The 22,848-nt window shown below is 43.5% G+C and overlaps 1 protein-coding gene across 11 annotated transcripts in view; it reads right to left on the bottom strand.

Annotated features, from left to right (window-relative positions):
* Positions 1 to 22,848, bottom strand: part of pard3ab (par-3 family cell polarity regulator alpha, b) — a 184,373-nt gene that overhangs the window by 55,349 nt on the left and 106,176 nt on the right. For 3 of the 11 annotated variants that reach the window (XM_029525772.1, XM_029525770.1, XM_029525768.1), the window contains 6 exons: positions 19,018 to 19,206; positions 18,125 to 18,295; positions 14,112 to 14,262; positions 7,493 to 7,679; positions 6,288 to 6,439; positions 5,193 to 5,237 (listed from right to left, as the gene is read on the bottom strand). In XM_029525772.1, coding sequence (XP_029381632.1) covers positions 5,193 to 5,237; positions 6,288 to 6,439; positions 7,493 to 7,679; positions 14,112 to 14,262; positions 18,125 to 18,295; positions 19,018 to 19,206 — 895 coding nt within the window. Of the gene's footprint in view, positions 1 to 4,013; positions 4,037 to 5,192; positions 5,238 to 6,256; positions 6,440 to 7,492; positions 7,680 to 14,096; positions 14,263 to 18,112; positions 18,296 to 19,017; positions 19,207 to 22,848 lie in introns of all 11 variants that reach the window. The other 8 variants (XM_029525776.1, XM_029525773.1, XM_029525777.1 and 5 more) reach the window with 5 other exon arrangements.

Raw genomic sequence — 22,848 nt, forward strand, 5'->3', positions numbered from 1 at the left:
TTATAAGCTCTTAATTAAGCAAACTTAATCTCTGTGGTCTTTTTTATTAAATATAAAGAAAAAAAAAAAACAACAAACAAACCCCAGACCACTACTAAAAAAAACCAAAAACTAAATTTATTTCTCGTTTATTGCATCCTAATCTCATTCCCTCTTCTTAATGACCTTAAATGCTTTTCCCAATCATATATTTAGTACAACAATAGATCGATCAATACGCACACATTGACCTTGGCTTCTGATTCAGGCTGTGTTTAAAGAGTCTCAGGGATGAAAAGGAAGATGCGAGGCAACGCCATGGGAGTTGTGTTACAGGATGATTTAAGGGGATGGACTGAGAGGATGAGAGAGATTTGTATTCTCGGCACAAAGACTGATTCAGCAATCTGACACATATTTCACAACAAGCCACTTCCTGCCAGTTTCAAATGACCAACAACTAAAGCCAAGGATGACCTGAGAGTGCCCGCTTGGATTTTAGCTGCAGGCCTGTTGTAGTTTTTTTTTTTTTATTTCTTATTGTGGTGGATTCTGGGATGCGTTCCAGCCGCCCTCGCTGTGACCCTCAAAGGTGAACGTCCATCGGGAAATGTCATTAGCTTGTGCGCTAAGTGTGATGATGACAACAAAACACAACACAGATGCCTGTAATAAATAATGAAAAAACCCCAAACATGTCAGGTTGTGTTTTCTTGGTTTCTATTTGTCCGCAGACATTTTAAGATAGGAGGCAGTATACTGCAGAGGAGGAGGAGAAAAAAGGTATTCAAAGGGCTGATTCCAGGCTTCAACTACGCACAAGTGTTACCTTAACCCTACACACACACTAACAAACTGCTGCCTTCAACAAGTAGGAAAACAAAATGCCTCCGGCTCTGGCTGTTGTTAAAAAAGGTCAAAAAAGAAACACCTGCTGGGCCTCAGCGGATGATAAGGAAGCGACCCCAACGCACCGTATTTAAAACTGGCCTGCTCTGTTTCTAATAATTTGTGGGCATCTGTGTGACATTCCTGCAGATTGAGTACACATTAAAATAACCATCAGCAAAATAGGAGAAACATGACACTTTAATTAAACTAAGACCACGGGTACGGCGGTGCGGGCACCATTTTTGTTCCCATGTGGCAGGTGTCACGGGGCTGCGAGAGCGTGCCATGGATAATAAATGTGGGAAGATAAGGTGAGGAGGGATGGGAGTAATCAGAAGAACCCTAATCTCCTGGGTGGTGTCACCTCAGAGCTCCTGTAGCAGGAGGCAAAAAAAAAAAAAACCCTCCAAAATAACAACAAGAAGAAAAAACAAAAACACAAGGCCTGACAGACATGAGGTGTCTTGAGGGATGAGAGTGAACGAACCACAGAGAAGACAGCACAGCGGAAACAGGGAAAAGGAGATAAAGACACAAAGAAAGGAAAATGTAAAGGGAACTAACGGATGTGAGGAATCTGAATCATATTTAATGCTAACTAGGACACTAAGAGTGTGTGGATCCATATCTGTAATAGTCCATAACAAATTCAGAAAAGTTAGAAAACTATTTGTCGCCCACTTTTGCAGATTTACTTCAGAATGAACTTTTGGGTTTGAGGAGGCATTTTAGTTGAATTGTCTCTTCTGTACTGGTGTGTTTTTGGGGATTTCCATTATTATTCTCAACATGCAGAGTACTCTCAAAAAGAACTCTGGAAAAGGGATTTTCTGTATGAAAAAAAAAAAACAAAAACTGAAGAAAACCCAGAATACGTGCAGAGTGAAGAAGAACATTCATTCTCCTCAGCCGGTCCCGTCACCGCACACACACTTTATTTAAAGGCTTTGCCCAACACCGTTTACTGCAGTCACACTTCAGCTGCAGTCCCACAAAAATAAAATAAATAAATAAATAAAATAGGATCATTCACATTGTGTTGCAGACCTGACAAATGGTGTTCAGTAGCAAACATGAAACTTCTCTCCCCTCTTTCTAAAAACTCCCGATCTAACCCTTTTCTTGTTCGGCCCACTCAGGCACAGGTTTGGAAGAAAATGAAACGAAGGTGCGTTCACCTTTTAAAGCAAGTTCATTTGGAAGCAATCAGCACGATGCATCTGATGGAAAGTTTACAACCCAAACCTGAATGGATTATTTCAGACCTGGCAACCAGTCAGTCAGCTGTGAGTAATCTGCGTCGGTGTGTTTGGACAGAGTGACACTCCCCTTCATCTGCAGATAAACGTTATCCTGCGAAGTTAAGCTCCACAGCCTTACAATAACAAATACAGAGCGCTCGTGTGGCAGCTGCAACAAGCAGAGGTCAGATTGGCGCTGACACCGGACCGGGCTGGAACTGGCAACAGCAGAGTTATTGATTCTGCTCTGCCTCTGGCAGCTTTATGTGGTTCGTTGTGTAATTATAAAGGACGTGAAGAAGAAGAGAAGGGCTTGTTCTGAAGTTTTGTCTGCCAAAGTCAAATAAATAACCAAAAAAAAAAAAGAAATAAGAATAACACCAGAAGCTAAAACCAACATGGCACCTGAACTCATGTTTTCATTTACAGAATTCATCTTTGGTTTTGTTCCTGATTGGATCACTTCTCTCCCGTGTTTTTCACTAACCCACAACATAACGACGACAGTCAAACTATTCATTTTGTTTTATTCTCTTTGTCCCAAAATGAAAACAAATTGAATGGACTTCACTGGCTTCTCTTACGTCTCCGAGGTCTGAAAGGAGCCAACAGTCCAGTATTGTCCTCTGGCACTGAGGTGTCCCGCTCCAACATGTGGCGGCGGCTTGTGTCAATAAAAACTGCCGTCCGATCGCGGCTGTACCTGCGACTCTCAGAGCTGTCACAGTTTTGGCTTTGGTAAATGGGCCATGGACCACTTGTAGTTATTGAGGAGCAGATTTTTATTTATCTATTTATTTTTGGTTGGTTAAAGACAGCAGAGGCCACAGAGTGAAAATAAACCTCAGACACTTAAGAAAAACAGCCGACCCGCCAAAAAAAAAAAAAAAAAAAAAAAGGGTGTGAAATTGAATTCCCTGACTAAAAATCCCCCTAAAATACCTTGAATCAGTATCTGAGCTCCAAAAATCCAGCAGTGTATTGAAGCACTCTCAGAATATCAATGAAAAGGCAGATTGCTCCAATTCAGATGAGACAATTGTGCTTAATTAAACATTCTTTGATTCGCAGCGAAGGCGAATGTGATTACCAGCAGAAACAAGTGCTCTCACATCACGAGCACATTTTTATGTTATCTAATGAGGGCGTTGAAGGCCTTTAATGGCTTTAATTGGAGACCAGTATGAGCTGTAAAAACACTAGTTTCCTTTAAGAGGACTGTTGTGCAGAGATGGAGTTTTGTAAAGCAGACACTGCCAGGAGAACCAGCGCTGCAGCTCAAAGGTAACTAATCAGGAACTTTGCGATTTGATATATTCCGTGAAGAAATTTTGGAAAACAAACACAGAAGATATCGGCCGCTTTGTCTTTACAAACCAAATCCCTTCAAACTGTTTAACTGATATTTGTACAAAACACAACTTTGGTTTGCAATTATAGATTTGTCACAGAAACATACAAAGGAAACTTTAACAAGCATCAGTTATTTCTGATTTAAGCAGCATGTGCTGTGAACTCCTGGAAATAATTACAACTTTCCTTATTTCACAGTGGAAGCAACATGATGCTGCTGCTCCTGTTTTATATATATATGTGGGGAGTCTCACTTTACTGTGGCTCCACGTTAATCGATTAATCACTTAAAAAAAAAATCACTCCAACAGGTGCTGCATTAAATCTGGACTGCTGCGCTCATTTGGATCTTTAGCTCCAGCTCCAGCTCCAAACTGAACCACATCTCTTATCCAGAAGCTCCAACTCGTTGCCAGCTCATTCCTCATTTTCACAGCCTGCCTGTGTTTCTCTGTCTTTATCTCTGAGGGGGGCTTCAGTGTCACACCTAAAAAGTTACACCCAAAAATCTCCCTGCTCTCACGCTCCCAAACTTCACGTCTTCTCTACCTGCCATCCTTTTGTCCGAGCTGCTGATTTCAGAGGCAGGACTTCTATTCAGTCGAGGCGACAGGGAAAATACACAAGACGTGACAGTGACGGATGACTCGCTGTCAGCTCTCTGCCTTAACCAAGGACAAAAGTGCTTTCTCCTCCCCCTCCCTCTCTCCTGCCACGCACACACGACTGATACATCCACAATACAATTAGTGCTGCCGCCTCATCTGAGGTAAAAAGGGAGAAAATCAAATCTGTAGTCACCCAATTGCTGTCACGACCGTGTTCGGCAGCGACCTGAGACTGAGGCGAGGACTGCAAGCCTTCACTCTGCAGACTGACAAATCTGTCTTGTCAAGAGAGAAAACACCCAACACGGCGGGAGGGAGTGCAGCACATTGGCATACAAAGCAGAGCGCCGGGATAAAACCTGCTGAAACAGAATCCGCTGAATTTAGATTTGCAGATCAATATGTGCAATTTAATGCCTGTCACTGTTGTTCCTGTGCAATTTGTGTCATGTCCCGCTGCAGTTATGAATCGATCCGCTCTGCCAAGCCCTCGTTCACTGATGGTTCTTGGCACAAAAATCTACCTCAACTCTGCAAGTTGAAAGAAATCGTTCCCAAAAGATTTTAATGGCGTGACGGAAAATAAACAAAAATCCTTATAACGCAAAGAGTAAATGAAGAATTCATGGGCAGTGAAGAGAAGACGTGGAGGAAACTGAGGGATGTTTCCAAGATTAACTCCGACATAAAATTCACATTTTAATTAATCCAAACTTACTGCACCTGCTGTCTCACTGAATCAACACAAGCTCACTCAGTCATCACTCTGCTGCTTTCAGGTTCCCTTTTCCACCATCCAGAATTCACGATAATTTATTGTCAGCAAAAATTTTGAAATCATACTCAGATTTAAGGCACTGATTGAATTTTTGCTCCTGAATTTACGAGCAAATTTTCTGAAAATTAGCTTTGCTAGCTTAAGATGTCGTAAAATATCACACCATTTAACATCATAAAACTGGCATTTACTTTTAGAGTAAGTTCAATCTCTGAGGGGATTTGACATCTTAATTGCATCCCTCAGTATGCCCCGTTAAAAATACACTCTGAGAACAAAAAGTGATGGTGATGGTGACCAAATGAAGTTTTCCTTTCCACCTTCCAGTGCACCGGTCCTTACCTGTGATGCTCTCAGGACGAGGGGTGAGGTTAATCTCATCGGCTACTGTTAAAGGAAGGAGGAGGAAAGAAGGGGGGAGAGGGAGGTACAAACATTTGGGGTTTCAGTTAGTGCTCATGACATTCCCACATGCAACATCCAGGTAGTGCTGCAAAGAAGAAGAATTAAAAAAAAAAAAAAAAAAATCACAAACGGCTTCATCTCAATTAGGATCAGACGCCATGCGAGACAAGGATGTGAGGGGAGGTGGGGGGGGGTGGTGAAGGGAAATGAAAAGAGGGTTTGAGGATAGCAATCAGACTTGTTGTGATATCAACACGGTACAGAGCGGCAATCTGGTCAGGAAGATTAGATATGATTATAGAGTGCGGGCAGAGAGACGGTTGCAGCCAAAGCAATCAACGACTGTTTGAAGCCATTTCAAGGTGAATCAACATAATGAAGTTCTTGACTTTGGCATGAGAGGCAGAGTCTGTTTTCATACAAAGAGGGCAAAACGGGTTTGGAATAAATGTAAATTTAAGGTGCATTTCTTTTAAAAGGGAAGGCGCGTGCATTTGGTGGCATTTGAGTTTATCAAATGAAGCCTCAGAGCTGGGCCTTCTTGATGCAGTCAGCCCAACACATCTCATATTCTGTTTTTTTGGGGAAATAGAAAGAAGGGAGTTTTCCTGCTTTAGTTTTAATTTGCATTCTGGGTTTGCTACCTGCACACATCTCAGGGATCACTGTATGTTTAATGAGCAAAGATGGTAACTGCATCTTTAAAAATCACAAATCATGTCAGCAGGTAAAGGAAAGATAAATTTAGAACATCCTATCGATACGCCATTATGTTGAATTAAAGTTTTTATATAGCAACAGCCTATAAGTGCCAAACATTAATGAATTACTGGGAGCGACAGTAATTATCTTTGTTTTTTCCGGTTCTGCGGGAATCTGGAATATACCAGACGATGATGTTTGATGTGTCACATCTGGATATAAGAAATCAGAGCATTGCTGATTCTCTATATCATGGCTATAACAGTTAATGCTTTCATGTGAAATGTGCTCAGATGTACTTTAAGGACTTCCTGGGGGGGGTTGCTGTACCTAGATCCATGCTCTTGGACTTGCGTGTTTTGATGATCTCCAGCTGAGTGGCGTCTCCAAACTGCTTGGTGCGTTTCTCGGACATGCTCTGGCGCCCAAAGCCTTCCCTGTGGAACGCCATGTCCGGATTGCTTTCGTCAGGAGCCAGGGAGCTGGAGGGGAGGGTGGGTGGGGGTGAGGCAGATAGCAATGTAAGAATGGTGAACACAGAGAAAATGAAGCGTCGCAGTATGACAGGACAATACCAAGATAATAGGACAAGTAACCTTTAAAAAGAAAAGCATTTGCACCATCTTCTATATCACGTATGATACATGGAATAAAATACCGCACAGAGATACAAGAAGAAGAAGAAGGAAAAAAGAAGGGAACAATTAGAAAGTTCCCAAAAAAAGTTCAAAGAGGCGCTCCTGTTTGAAATCACAGGATTCAAAGATGGAAGAAAAAAGGTGAAGAAATGGGGAGGGAAATCTAAAAAGCATTAGGGGTAAGGAGAAAGAGGGACAAGAGATGAGAAAAGGGAGTGTTGGGGGGAGAAAGGAGATTTGTGAGCGTTTTACACACATGAAATAAAGGAAGGTGTAAAGATGGCAGAGAAATAATAAAAGAAAAACTCAAGTAAAACTGTCAAAAGGAAAAAAAATAGAAGCAAGTGTGAGACAGACAAGAGACAGATGAATGTGAGGAGAACAATAATGGAGTGAGATAATGACATAAATCAAGATAAGAAGAGCAATCAGGGAAGAAACAAGAGCAAATGATTAAAAAAAACTGAAGAGGGGCGGCACGGCAGCCTTCATCATACTCATCATCATCGCTCCCAGCTATATATACAGCATTCATAAAATACTGTTTTCACTAAGAAAGACCCAACAATAAAAACAATAAGGAACAAACAGGCTGAACAGTAGTAGCCAGCTGCCGGAGCTTTGTGTGAATCAGTTCATCATTAGCATGCAAACGGCCGGCGAATAATCAGACAGATCCTCATCTGCAGTGTGTCAGAACAGGAGTCCTTCACATCAGAGTCACTGAGGGCTGCTAACAACCAGAGGGCAATCAAGGGAGGGAGCACGCACACCGCAGCCTTCTTCAAATGTCAAAGTTTTACAAGTTAAATATATGGAAAATAGTAACGTAAGTGGCCGAACACTGGAGGTCCTTAAATCCACATTTACATGGTGTCCAGCAGGATGACTTTGTACCTGTCGTTCTGAGCGGGCAGCTCTTTGGCCCACGGCGGTGTCATGTCGGAGGTGAAGCCCACGTCGTCGTGGGAGCTGGAGGACGACTGGTCAGACAGGTGCGGAGGGAGCAGCGGCGGCCGGTCGTCCTCTATGATCACGGTGTCGTTCTGCGGCATGTTGACGGTCGGTGAGAGCTGATAGTTGCCTGGAGGGGATGAGAGGATTAATCAGAGGATTAATCAGTTAATGTCAGGAACAGCCTCCCTGCGGTCAGAGTCTGCAGAGAAGCAACACTTTGCTTCTTGCTGATGATTTCACACAGAAAAACTTTGATGGAGCTGCTTTTGGTTTTACATACTTGTGGTTCTGTGTGCACATTGACAGTGGTGGAGTTTGTTTTGCTTTAGCTTAAACAAACATGATGATTTAATTACTGAGCTCCAACAGAAGCTCAGAAATCTTTCCCTGCAGCTTCCAGTCATCACGCACTCTAAATATAACAAGCCATATTTACGTCCGGAGGACATGAGGTCTTATTTCACCCTGAAGTGGACAGACTACAGTGATGTCCAAACCTTCAGGAGTTAATGGAGAAGATACTAATATGTGAAAACAAGAATGTGGTCTCATAAAACAACGTTTTCTTTCAGCTTTAAAGCAAAATAATAGCATAAAAAAGCCGGTTTGTTCCTCCTTCCTATCTGCACAAAACCTGCAGGAATTAATTTATTTGTGACAACAGGCAACTGCCGCATCAAGGGTGAGCTGCTGTAACTGATTAATGGGCCAACGACCGAAGAACACATTCCCAAAAATTAAAAAACAAACAAACAAACAAAAAAAAAAGCGGGACAGCTCTTTAAAACACAAAAACCAGAGTGAAACTGCTCCTGCCTAATCAGCTTATAACAAAGTAGAGTTTGGCAGCAGACACAATGGTGTTCCTATGTCAAAACACTATGATTAATTCAAGCTGTGACCTCGCAAATAAAAGATAAAAACTTCTCTGTGCTGAGAGAAAAAAAAAGAAAGTAAGAGTCCCTTTTTCTGCCTCTGAAAGCGAGGCTTAAAAACCCCAATTGGTATGCGGCGCATGACTCTGTCTTTAATCTGCATTTTGAAATTGGGACCGGTGGGTGAGGAGGGAGGAGGCAGGAGAGGGGGGGGGGTCTGCTGAGCGTCAGAGGACGGACAGCTTCGACGCCTCACAAAAGGCCGCTCTATTGAGCACGGGGGAGGTTTGTTTCAGACCTGATGTTTGTGTGAATCACGCTGCGGCCTACAGCCAGAGCGGGTGAATGACCTGATGTAAACGGAGCTGAATGGAGTCTAACAGCAGACGACTGGGTGGCGTCAGGGTCGATTTAAAGGTTCCTGGTGTACATTCAGATGTTTTCTCTTCATATTCATACAACTGAACACAATATTCCCAGGAATCTGTTCACAAAAGGACACAAAAACTAAACAAACCAAAAACCGTTATGACCTGCTCAAGGCTCCAGGTGTTTCCTCCCCTTGTCTTTGTGTCTCTGGGCATTTCTTCCTTCTTCCTCACCTGCTCCCCCTCTCTCCGTTTAATTCATCCAGCACACCTGCTCCTTCACCATGTCATCAGCCCTGCAGTGATTAAACCCCCACCACCTCACCCCCCTTTGGCCTGATCGTTCAGCAGTTTGGACTGTCCGCGGTGTCCCTGTTCCTCTGGGCCGTTTCCTCCCCAGCCAGGATCCATTCGGTCGCTCTCAAACATGCCTGCCTGCCTCGCCATCACAGATTCACCACTCACAGTTCACCCCCCCCCCCCCAGCTCTTTAACCAGCCATCTTCCTGTCCTGCCTCCATCTCCACTTTATAATAAATTCAGCTCAGCTTGCTCTTTTAGGTCACATTGATTGTTGGTTACATAAAAAGGAGCAAATGAAAAACGTATGCAAGTATCCAAGAATGTGTCTCCTTCCTTTGTGTCCTTCAAACACAGACACACAAGTCAGTTGGACTGCATCGACAAAAGTGTGTGAGTTCACGCCCTTGACAACGTGCGACCTCCACTACATTCACTACAACTGTTGCAGTTGTGTCAGTGTGTGTGTGTGCTCCTTTCAGCCCCGCTTCCCGCTGTGTGTGTGTGTGTGTGTGTGTGTGTGTGTGTGTGTGTGTGTGTGTGTTATTCAATGTGAATTTGGGAATCGAGGTGGTGGTGGTGGTGGGGGGGGGGCACATAGTGTGGCCACTTCTCCCTTTCAGACCACACACACACACACACACACACACACACATCATATGTATAGAAACACGCACACAAACACACAACACGTGCACTCATGGAGCCACTTAATCCCATTTCCCTAAGCAGTCCAGTGTGCGACACTGAGAATCCCATCAATGTCACAGTTTGAATCACTGCAGCACAATCAACTGGCAGCTACTGAGTAGAAAACCAATGAATCTGTCAACTCAGTAGGTTGGTAAAAGGAGGAGGAAGGGGAGGTGGGGGGGTTAAAAAAAAAAAAAAAAAAAAGGGCCTCTTTGTCTTAGTGCCAGCACCCAAGGGCAGCCGCCCGCCAGCAACAATAGCAGCACCTTGTGGAGGGAGCGCAGAGCGAGCACCACCTGAGAATCAAACCAATAAACACACATTATCTTTCCCGGCGGCTGTGACAGTTTCTGACGGAGCAACGGCAGAACAAAAGGTGGCATTTCATTTGAGATGATCGGGGAGAAGCTATTATTAGATACTCTCCGTGTAAAACTACTGAACACTTGAGGACAAGGAGGGGAGGGGAGGGGACACTGAGTGTCCATGAGGGGGGGAAGACAAGATTTTCTAGATGAAAACGGAGATACCAAGTGGTGAGAATAACATGGGGCGAAAACACACGCACAAGCCCCCCCCCCCTTTCATTTTGTCTTGTCTCGGCCTATTTGCATAATTAGTAAGGAAGTTATTGCCAGGGGGTGCTGGGCCTTGAAAGCTTTTGGCCTGAAGGAATAATTAAGTCGCTTTCTTATCCCTGGCATCTTTGGCGTGTACGACGCCAGCGAGTGATCTAAGAGCGTGCACGGGGGCCAAAAAACGCAAGCCGATACGTTCCGAATGAGAATGATGTTGTTTTCTAAGAAATCCTAATGCATGATTTATGTTTTGTGGCACCATCGGCTTCACAACAACAGAGAGGAGACTTTCTCCCACTCCCCTCACCAACCTGCACCGCCTTAAGCATTCACACACAATCTCACAATATTATTCATTCTAGGGAGGTTTGCTGAACACGGAAAGCTCTGCTTCATATTCACACGTGTTCACATCTGGGTGCTGCCAAGTCCAGGAACAGTCGACAGCAGCAGCCTCGTCTTCCACCGAACCCAAAAACCGCCCCGAAAATGGCTGCTTCTCGAGAGCCGGCGCGTTTATGCTCATGCCAAAGTAAGTCCGGCATCAGGCAGCAACAAATGAACTCAGCGGCTAAAACACAAAAAGCCGCTCTCTCAGCTGTCACGAGCTAAAGGGTCCATTTTGACACACTGAAGACTTTTTTTCTTTTTGGGGGGGGGGGGCTTCATTTTAATCAGCTCCTGCAGATAGTTAAAGTTTTTATCATTTACAGTTTTAGATCTCCACTTCTTAAATGTCTGCCTGGAATGAATTGGATTTTATTTGTGGTGCTCAATCCACCCAAAAGCAACATTTGAAAGATGTGAGTGACGACACCTCCGGCTAATGCACAGGATTTCATTACTGTAGTGGCTGATGGTTAATAGTTCTGTCCGGAGAATAGATTAAATAGACTTTAAAAGAGTAACTGAATTACAGGAAGAAGCAGTTTCTGATTGTTACAGTAATTTGTTGATAAATTGACAGATACTTCCAGGACACGAGGGATCAGGTGGTTAATTTATAATCTGAAATAGCTCGATATGAATTTGCGGCACACAATAACTGCCCTCTTGCTTTATTTTCCTTCATATCCACGACTTGTAAAATGCAGCTGGGCGTCTCATTTTTCGGCTCAGGAACTCGTTTTAGGACCAATCCTTGCCCGTTAACGTTAAAACACCATTCAGAAGTGAAGTCAAGGGTGCACTGCTGAAGGCAGCTTGAAGCAGAGTCTCCCAGCTTAAACCACGAGCCCGCTGGCCTTTATCCTCCGAGCTGAGCCCACAGTGACAAATTAAACCACAGTTCAAATAAAGCCTTAATCCTTTGCCAACCTCTCCAATCTCAAGTTGACACAAAACCAGCAGTGTGATGTTCTGGGAAAAAAAATTAAATAAAAATCCTGCTTTGATAGCTCTCGGTCAACATGGAAAAATGGACCTAGCTTTATTAGTAAGCTGATTCTGAGTGATTCAGAGATCAGATGGAGGAGGAAGTTCCAAAATATTTTAGGCAACACGAGCTGGGGCTGAAATTCTGCCTTTGGTGGTCTGGAGGGGAAAAAAAAAAAAGACCATTGGGCTGATTAAATGTTTAATAAGCAGAGAAATGTCTGGTGTGTCAGTGACGGTTAGTAATTACACAGTGCAGGTCTCTCCACAGGGCAACCTCTGAGGGCTCTGGTGTCCCATCCTGTTGAGAATCAGCAAAACACTTAGTCTGGCCACTCTGACATCTTCATTTCTCTCACAGTTTCTCAAACTTCCTCAAAAAAGGAAGAAAAAGATGGCCGGCGTGTATGGCACATTTCCTAACAATCCTCAGAGGATGAGGGATGGATGTCAGTGAACGCCACGTCGGCACCGAGGTAGTTTAATCCGCCCTGTTCTTAATATGGCTGCTGACAGCCTTTTCACCAACACTGAATCCTGTTCAGAGGAAGACGGAAGACATGAACAAATCTGACCTGTTAAGTTCTTATGTGGCCTTTTCAAACCTCGAGGCCTTTCATGTTTTTTTGTTTGTTTTTGTGGTTTTTCTTCTCTAACCTGAACCCCTCCTCTGTTTTTATCTCTCCATCTTTCAGGCAGCTGAGGTCCAGATGCGTTTGTTGTATCGTGTTTACTTTCCATGCAACGCTTAGTGTGCGTTTTTGTGTATCTGATGTGCGGTGGTAGAGGCACTGGACCTGTTGAGATGCAGACGGCAGCTCTTCTGGTCGTGTAATCTGAAGTCGATTATCTTTGTCACTGTTGGGCAGAAAACAGCCGGATCTGCTGAATATCACGCACTCACAGCCCAACCCTGAAAGCTCATTATCGGCCGTCGCTTGTTAAGCATGGATGAACCCGGCTGCCGCGGCAGCGTGCTGGAGCTTCACCTATTAACACTTCCTCTGTCACTCAGAGGTCAGGTTTTTTTTTTTTCATTAACACTAACGACAGTGTCAACGCTAAGCAATTTGCATGAAAGCAAAACAGAGTTCACACTCTCACGTTATGTTACATTGATTAATGAGGTGGAGTTGGGAGCAGCTCATTTAAAAACAGATTAAAACTTAGAGAAGCAACTCTTCCTCTGCTTAATTAATTTACATATAAAGTATATTGTGGACATATTTTATGGACTGATTCAGCAGAATAAGAAGTCAGAGTGTTTCTGTGCGTGTCCAATCTCATGGATAGCATCAGTGTTTTGAGAAATGTAAAGAAAAGAAACAACTACAGAGGACATGATGTACCCTGATCCTTAATTTAACGCAGGCAAACTGAGCAGCTATACCAGCTGGTGTACAGAAGCCTTTCTTTGACATTAGATAACGTCACCAACCGTCCATCAATCACTGAAGCGCTACACAAACATGCAACCCTGCACAGACGTGTGCAAAGCTCCATCTCACACACAGATGAAAAAATGCTTGGTAATCTCTTCGCATTTTGTCCAGCACACACTCTCTTCTCACCCCCCCACCCCCCCGTACTTTTAATGTTAGCAATGACAAATTAGTCATGTTGAGAAAGACACATAAGCACGGAAACTGACACACACACACACACACACACACACACACACACACACATTAGTTTGTCTACACTTCCAGAGAGACATGCAAAACAAACACACACAGAACAGGAATCAATCACTCGCAAGGGATCTGCAGCAACAAACTGTCAAGGGGGACATTTTTCCATCTCGGCCTCCCTGACATTTTCCAAGACATTAAAAGCCAATGAGACTTGACAGGAACTGAGGCCAGATGACACAGTTAGCCTATAATTCTGTGTTGACACAACCTGGAGGGGCAGATAATAGATTCTTCTCGGAAAAACACAGACTAGCAGAAAGGAAATGTTGGATTTTATGACAGATTGGGCCACAGCATTATTCTTATAGTCATATTCACCATATTGCATTAATCAATATCAGCGTCAGCATAGGAACATTCAGCATGGCATCCTAAAAGTAGCACTGTGTGAGTTTAAAGAATATATCTTGCGATTATTTTGGCATATTTCAGATTGTTTTGCATTTGAATTCTTTTAAGAGCATCCTATAAAGGCTGGGTCTGAACCAGTGACCCCGCCTGTACTGCAAATGAAGGCAAAACCACAAAAACAAAAACGATGATGTCATTTTTGTTGGAGCTTGTACCAAACAAACATGATTTGTTACCGGCTGTGTTCTGATTTCTATTATATTTTCATTTTGTCGTGGAAGAGCAGAACAGGCCGAACAGAAATAAGTCACGTGTGTCGGACTTACCTATCGTGCGCGGCATCATGCCCTGCCGTGGCATCAAGTTATCATCAAGACCCTCCAGGCCACCGTACAGGGAGTGAGAGATCCGCCGCTCGTGGTCATCCAGAGACGTGTTGGTGGTCTGCTGGGGTCCCAGTGGGCTTCCTGGGGTCTCCTGGTTGAAAAGAGGATTAGGATAGTTAGAAAATAAACCACTGGTGGTAGTTTATTTTCTCTCATTAGGCTCTGTGTGGAGGCCTGAAACCGTTTTGATTAGCTGAATCATCTGGGACCACCAACACACAAATAATGCTGTGCGTTTGTGTAAGAACACACGAATCAATATGCTGCTTCTTCTCACAGTTACAGAACAGATAAAGAATAACAGACGGCCATGCTAATGCTAGCTGCGTGATGAATGAGGATGGATTTCTGATAGGCTGTTAGCAGGTTAGTGCCTCGCTGCTGGGGGACATTAGCATGCTAGCATCTAGACGTTTCCCTGCGGACCAGTGATGACACTTTCTTGTTTGCTGGACAAATGGACGATTTGCCACCACTAAACACACATCTGCAGCCTGAGAAAGTGTGTGTGTGTTGTCCCTCATTGCTTGTCCATTGGATCGTTGATTGTATTGATTTGCTACGGTTTCTGCATTTATTGCTGAAGGTGGTGACAGCTCGTGCCATAAAGATAACCATCATCGCCGGCATCGCATAGCGAGCGATAATGCTATCACACCCGGTCAATGCCGGAGCCAAATGATCCCAATCAATGACTATAACTAGCCAGGCTGGGATTCGATTTTGGCAGAAGGTCTTTGCCCAATGATCCTTTCAGCTCACTAAATGCTTGAGGTGCTGTAATAACCACTGCAGAAACGATCCTGCTGTAAACAACTTCAGTTTGCAGGAGGAGACGTGTGAAGTGCAATGAAGTGGATTTCAGATAAGAAAGTTGTTTTTCCTAAATTTCCAGAGTAGAACGGCCGATTCAAACTTTATACACAGGCAGCACCATCAAAACTCTCATTAATCATTCATTTCTTATCTTTTTATTTTCACACTTTACAGCCAATTCATTTTTTAATGGCTCATATCTCTTTTTATTTTAAAGAAAAACGCTTTATGAATAAAATTTAATTATTTTTAGAATTAGAAGAATCCATAAGATCACCGTTAAAAGTCATACACTCAGTATGGAGGGGAGGAATTTCGATATTGTAGTTTTGTTTTTCCTCATTCACATGAAAAAAAACTTTTTAACTTTTTAATTTTTAATTTTTTTGCATTTTGAACCAGCGCTGCCTTTGAGCGGGGCATTTTAACAACACCAGTTTTGGCCCCCGGCTCATCTAACAGTGGAGGCTAGACTCACATTGTTTATCTGAACAATCAGGTACAACAACAACTAACACATATTTCCGAGTGCTCTCTGTGCCGTGTTGCACTGCAGGTTTAACTGAGCTGAATCAAAGCGAACTAAACAAGCAGAAAGATGCAACAAATCTACTGCAGCTCCAAACTAATTCCCGGGGTCGCTGGCAGCGCTGCGACTGTCGACACGCAGCTCCTCTTGACTTTAAATGAGGTAGTTAATGAATCGGCTGGCTGAGGGGCCGAGGGGTGAAACGCCTCGGTAATAGTCGAGGGGATCCGCCATACTGCGGCGCCATCGACAAATCGCATTGCAGCTCATTGCATATTCAGGCTGATAATTGAGCTCCGGGAAGGTCTCGATCCCATCAGGTGGCAGCGGCTGATGGGGAAGTAAGCTGCTCCGGGTTTTCTGTGTTTCTATGGGGATGGAGAGAAGGAAGGGAAGGGCTCGGGCTTGTGATTTATGCAAAGGCAAATATTTCAGATTGATTTGAGATTGGTAGTCAAGAGACGGCGACACGGGCTGGAGAGTAAATACAGGATTATTTGATGCCATATGTCAGTAGATGTCAGAGTGAGTCACGGCTTTCCGCCTATAGTAATTTGATTTTAACTAATATTAGACGGACAGCTGCTTATGAAGTATTAAAGATCTATAGTCCCTCTGTAGGGACGTCCTCTTTCAGCTGCGGGCCGACTCTCTGAGTTGGAGTGTATTAAGTTGTTGTTTTCCTCCTCTCTGAGTGCCTTGGACACTATTTCTTATAAATAGCCAGACACTTGGACAGCCCCGGGCCATGCCTCCAGCTCTGCATGTGAAGCAGAGATTGACGAGACTCCCAGGGCTCGAATTTTATTCATCCTCGGCGTGCTCAGTGAAGTCTCACCGCCTCGACACGTCCACAACACACACGCACGCAAAGGTATCGGCTTGCATGCCAACACACTGCAGGGTCCTTGAAAATAAATGCATGCATGCATAAGCCGGATGTACAAAAGCGCAAACTACATATTGACACACATATACGCATGTTAGGGCAAAGACACAAAGACACAACTCTGTTCAAACGCAGAGACACACAAACACAAAACACAGCTCCAGGCTGAGCCTCTGCTTTCAATTACCAGACGGGCCGAGGGGAAATCAAAACTTTGACACACCAGGTTGGAAAAGGAGAGCAGGGAAAGCCAGGCAATGCCAGAGGCGTACACGTGCACGCACACGTGCATGCTCCCACACATACACACAGCGGCGGTGCACACAGACTCAGCTTTCACGCAGGCGACAGGCCAAGGTGTACAGAGAATGTAAAAACATGACATTGAGGGGAGGAAAAAAAGTTGTGTGGCTCAGTTTGTAGCCGTGTTTTCGTTTTTTTTTTTTTTTTTCCCCTCCAACTGCCTCGGGGGAGGAAAGTGTGTGTGGGAGGGGGTTGGTGAACTGCAGTGACCTGAATACTTCTTATTTCACGAGACTATTCGCTCAGACGGGTATTTCCCAGTGATTTGCCGTTTTGTGTGTTTATATCAGAAAAAGAGTCTCACTGATGTGCTGCCAGACGATTCCTCGTCCACACAAGAGTGTCGGATGAGTTCAATCCAGTTCAATCATAAAAAGGTCGGAAAGATTTTGATCAAATACATTAAATTATCTGGAAATGCAGTACTAAAATAGACCAGATCGGATGTGACGACGATGACGATGTCAGTTGTGACAAACTGTAAAGCTCTGCAGGCTGACGACGACACGTCCGTGCGATCACAATGGAGTCAACAATTCATGCTCCAGTGTGTAACTCTGAGGTGTGAAAGTTGTGTTTGCTGCTGCTGCGCAAGGTTACATGTGTTCAGTCGGTGTGATTAAAACAGCAAATCAGTGTGTGTTTACTTGCGCCTGAGTAATTTCACACCAACCTTATTTCCAGGGAGACAAAGATCTCAGTGACAATTTTTTTTTAGATCAAAGTGTTGTAATAATAATAATGAAGACAGGAAGTACGAAAGCATGACTGTGCTTATGAAACTGAATCATTTCATACAAGTCCAAAAATCTGACATCTCTTTTTTAGAAGTTGAAAGCAGACTTTGTTTTGGATTATTTTTGTGAAATCATTATTGCTTGAATAAGGACCTGGACCTTTTTATTGGCTGAGCTGCAGAGGGAGGCTTTTATTTTGTAATTTCCCCCCTTTTGATAAGTATAATTTGTTTTATTTTGGTAAGAAGCCTGGAGGTGATCCGCTGCTGGTTTCTCTGGATAAGTTACAGCATTACACTGCTGATGTGAACTAACCCAATCCAATGTTTCTGAGGACGCCTTTATTCTGAAACCTCTGCTGGCTGGGCAAGAAACAACAGCCACGGATGAAACTTAAAGATGACAAAGCAATGTACCAAAGCTTTAATATGGAGCTGCAAATAGTGTGATATTGTAGAATTTATCAGATTAAAGAGGTAGAAATGACGCACGGACAGGATGATTCACCAGGATGTATTTGTTAATGTCGGCTGCAGCCATTACTGCTTTAATTTGAGGAGATATTGTGGTGATACTGATCGGGTTGTAACGACTCTGATTGTGCCATTACTCTGGATTTGTTATGAGGGAAACCTAATTATATGCTAATCACAAAACAACCGCCGACCTCGATCCTCACCTCGTTTCTTTTGGAGACTCGTCTGGCCACGATGAGCTGGATCATCCCGCGTTTGTTGCCTTCCGTTGACATGGACTTGCGGAGCGTCTCCATGGCGTCCTGGTTGGTTTTGCCCAGCAGCGACTCCCCGTTAACGGCGATCAACTGGTCGTTCACTCGAAGACGACCGTCCTGTTTGGGAGGGGGAGTCAGATTAAAAAAAAATAAACAACTCCTAACAGCACATAAAAGTTTATACTGCTTTACATTATGCACATCCTGTGAGATAAAAAACAAAAAGCTGTCACATCTCCAACTTTACAAGGTTGATCCGATCTAATGGTCTAATAGTTTCACTCTCAGAGAGTTTCCTGTTTGCAGTCACGATCTATGACTGTGCTTTGCGGTACATTATCATGAGCTGTCAACACAAGATTGCTTGTATGAAAAACAATCAAGTTGAAAGACTACTGAGATTGACTGCGGCAATACAGACAGTAACAGAAAATAGGGCTCATAGATTTTATCGCAGACGGAGCTTTTCCCTGCAGCTGCTGAGTCACTTTCCCCGGTTAGATGATAAACCTCTGGAGGTCCAAAGGAACAAGACTTCCAGGGGCTGTTAGGCTGCTCGTTCAAGTCCGACATTTGTAAAATCATATTAAAGATTTAAAATGTCATCACTCGCCAACACAGACAGTCTAATACCAACTATCAAAAGACAATAGGCATAAAAATAAATTCAGTGTGCTCTACCTGGAAAGTCGGGGCCATAAATTGAGACTATTTATCCATTCATCGAAAAATATGATGATGAGCTGCTACTGCTGCGAGCTTTGAGATGCAGATGCTGATAGTAAACACCGATTTAAAACCTTTCTTCTTTATACTTTCACTGCAGCAGAGTCCCCTACCTTGCAGGCGGCCCCTCCATTGATGATGGATTTGACGAAGATGCCCAGGTCGGCGTGGTTCTCCTTGGAGCGGTTGCCTTTGACGCTGACGCCCAAACCTGCAGAACCGGAGTCGCTGAGGGGGATCTCGAAGGTCAGGAACTCCCGGGTCCCGTCCGGAGTCAGGACCAGCTCATCCTCCTCCGTCTTCTTTGAGAGCGACAAGAAAGAGACAGATTTAACACGCCGGCCTTGATATTTTTCAAACGCTCAGGTCACAAGGACAAGAGTCACATTAAATACAGTTAAATGCTCCTAAAACACAAAGCGTTATTAATTATGCAAAAGCGAAAGCATTCATGCATTTATCCGGCCTAAAGCAGTAACACAAAAGCCCCTTCAGCCTCGCATTGCAATCATTGTGTTCCTGTGGGTTAGTCCAAGGGCCAAAGTTAAAAGGACATTCATTTGGCCACTTGAGGTTAATGAAAAGTGCTTGCACATAAATTGCAGCGGGGCAGATAGCAGGGAGGAAAATCAAGAGTACAAGCTCATTAGCTCCATCAGATATATTAGTGTTAACAGAGCGCCGCTCCTAAGTGTTAAATCAGGTATTTAGTGTGAGCAGGTGGGGAGTCATGTTGGACAAAGCTTTAACTCTAAAGGACGTGCTTCTCTAAAACTTTTAGCAGAGTGTCTGCCTCGGGTTAGAAAGGAGTTTTATCAGATTCAGGGTGTTGTTGTTGGTGTTGTTCACACTGACACCATAAACATCAGAAGTCATTCATTAAACGCTCATGAACAGATCCAGTTTGTGCTACACTGAAGTCCCGTCTCTAACATGGGATGAATTTTCAGTCAGGTAGACAGCCATCTCTGCTCAGAAATAATAAACCACCCATCTGTTTAAGAAACACACAATGAATGTGTTAACACCATACAAATCTCCACCGTACGGCAATCACAACAAACCGATGAGCAGAGCGAGAGTGAAGCCTTTATCAGTGCGTCATAGTTTACAGCCACGGAAAGGAAGAGGAGGTCTGACAACACAAGACAAATGCAGCTGGAGAGATTTTAGCGTGAAGCAGCTGCAGCTAAAGAGCAAAACCTGTTGCTTCCTCACTTCCATGCATCGGTCAGCACACTTCTTTCTGACGTGATATCATCTCTGCAGCTAATGCTGCTCCTGCCTGGAGTTACTTGGAATAGTTAATGAATGTAATGTATACATTTGGAACGACCGCACAAACATGTATGGAAAATGCACAAACGCGACACACACACACACACACACACACACACACACACACACACAAACACACGTATGTATATATCCTGTTTTTAAATCAAGCAGTGTTGATGAATTAAAGGTAATAACTTTATTGAGTTATTCACTCAGGAACAACGATGATGCTCAAAGTCTTCAGCCAAATTAAATGTAATGGTGATCTAAGGATTCAGACTGAGATATGCACTTTACCTAAAGAACAAATTAAAACTCAGCACAGCCCAACACCTGCCTTGCGATGCTGAGTGCGTCAAACAGGCGGTAAACTTCCCGGCAACACTGCGTGAACACAGCAACCTAATTGACATGTTGAGTGCTCTCTCTTTCTCCTCCACAACAGGTGCTTCTCTCCGCCCGCTCTCCATATTCACTCTCCCTCTCTCTTCCAAGCTCAACAATAAAAAGACATTCTCTCTTGCTTGTTATTTGACAGCTGTCTTCTGAATAGATGGGTGCGTGCACGCTCGCGCATGGCAATTATTGTGCACGCCTAATGAATTCAATCATCGGGCTCGGTGTCAGCATGTCATTAGCTCCCTTTGTTTGCCGGGAGAGAGGATGGAATTGCTCTGGATGCAACAGAGAAGGGGAGAAAGAGGGATGGAGGGAGAGGGAAGGTGGGGGAGGAGGAGGAGGAGGGTAAGGATGGAAGGGAGGGAAGGAGGAGACCAATAAAGGACAGACAGACATGATGAGCTCTGCCAGGGTGTCTCTGCATGTTTCAGAAAGACAAATAAATGCTACCTGGAATAATTAACAAACAAAGCAACCAATTAGATGTCAGACAGGACTGCTGGGAACGCAGAGGAATAATAACAAAGACGGGACCTGAAGTCAAATTCATTCTGTCTGGAATTAAATTTGGGGCTAATTAAAAAGTGACCGACGACGACTTCATTCTCTTTAACCTAATATGACCAGAATAAAAAAAGCAAGAAAGGAGGAAATTAGTTATAAAAAAATAAATAAATAATAATAATAATAAAAAAAAAAAATCAAACGTGATTTCATTTCAGGCTTTAAAAAAAGAAGCATGAAGCTTTGTTATAAGAAATTTCAGCACGAGCTGAGTGGGCTGACGTGTGACTGTTAATTTATTTACGGCCAACCAAAGAACTCATAAACCTCCATTTTCTTTCAAAGCGACCCATCCAGCTCGTTGCAGCGCCTCATTTTCTCACAGTTGCCAGTTGTGTCTGCTGTTTTTGAGCATCGCAGACGTTTGACAGGCACGATAATGGTCTCTGTAAGTCACCTCAAAGGCTGAGATTTATGGCATCCAGTTTCTCTGGGTCCAAACTGCCACCTGTGAAGAAGTCTACGGAACAGGATGGAAATCTGACTGTATCATTCAAGACTGTTTACGATTGGCGATAAATAAATTAACACAAGTAACTTAATGTTTGAAAAGCGATACAGCTAGTTTTTCCTGTTGTGTAATTTTGTAGTCTGGAGTTTGCTGAGCAGTTTCCAAACCTCCCCGGCACATTAACCTATACGTTTATTACATTAAGTACTCCTGTGTTATCTCAAACAGTCGACAGCTGTATCATCCAGAGGCCTTGGTGCTACTTATACCAAACAAAAGATGGATTCCTGAAGAAATAACGTAAAGAAATAGTTTTTCAGTTGTGTAATTAGCAGTTTGTGTATTAATACGAGTTTGTAGCTGTAGCTCTGAAAAGCCAAACAGCTAAATTCTCGCTCACGTTAGCTCGCGTGCCTAAAGCACAGAGCTGCTGTATCAGGAGCAGCTGTTAGTAAAATAATCACAGTTCAGCCATTATTCACCAGCAGCCTGTCATTTCTCTGACTGATTGGTTTTTAAAGAGAGACTTCAACAAAATAAAAAAAAAAACAAAACCCCTTCATTTCCACTTTTCAGCAAAAATGAAGTCATATTTAAACTTAAAAATAATAACTGACACAATACTGATAAGAGAAATCCAAATATTAAAGATATTATCCTCAATTAGTCTGGCTCTACACTTTAACCCTTTAATGTCCTCATTAAGAAAAAAAAGCAATAGAAAAATTATTTCTTAGCATTTTTTATTTCCTCTTTTTTTTTTCTAAGTTTTTAAAATAGAGACCTCTACCAAATGGTTGAGCAGCACATTGAAGGGTTAGAAACGTTTTCAGCAATCTTCAAGGACTTGAATTATGACAGAGAGGAGGAGAGGAGAGGAGTGGAGCGAGGGAGGGAAACACAAAGTGAGTGGAGTCGAACGAAGGTGAGGGGAGGAAGAGGAGCGATGGGCCGGAGAGGAGGGACGGAGACAAATGGAGCGAGGGTGAAAAGGCGAGGGGCTGCTGAAGAAAAGCATAAAATAAAAGGAGAGAGTGCGAGCATGACAATGACAGAGCGAGCGAGTGTGTGAGTGTGAATGAAAGGCAGGCGGAGCGAGATGAACCCATGTGGAACACAAAAGGAGACAGACGCTGCCAACCTCTCTCCCTGTACGTCTGTATCCTTTTCTTTTTTTTAACACCGCTCTCGACTTATTCACTTCTTTTTAAAGAAACTATTCCCTCTGCTCATTTCCTTTTTTCCTCCTTCC

This window comes from Echeneis naucrates, chromosome 17 (genome assembly GCF_900963305.1).
Source record: "Echeneis naucrates chromosome 17, fEcheNa1.1, whole genome shotgun sequence".
NCBI lineage: Eukaryota > Metazoa > Chordata > Actinopteri > Carangiformes > Echeneidae > Echeneis > Echeneis naucrates.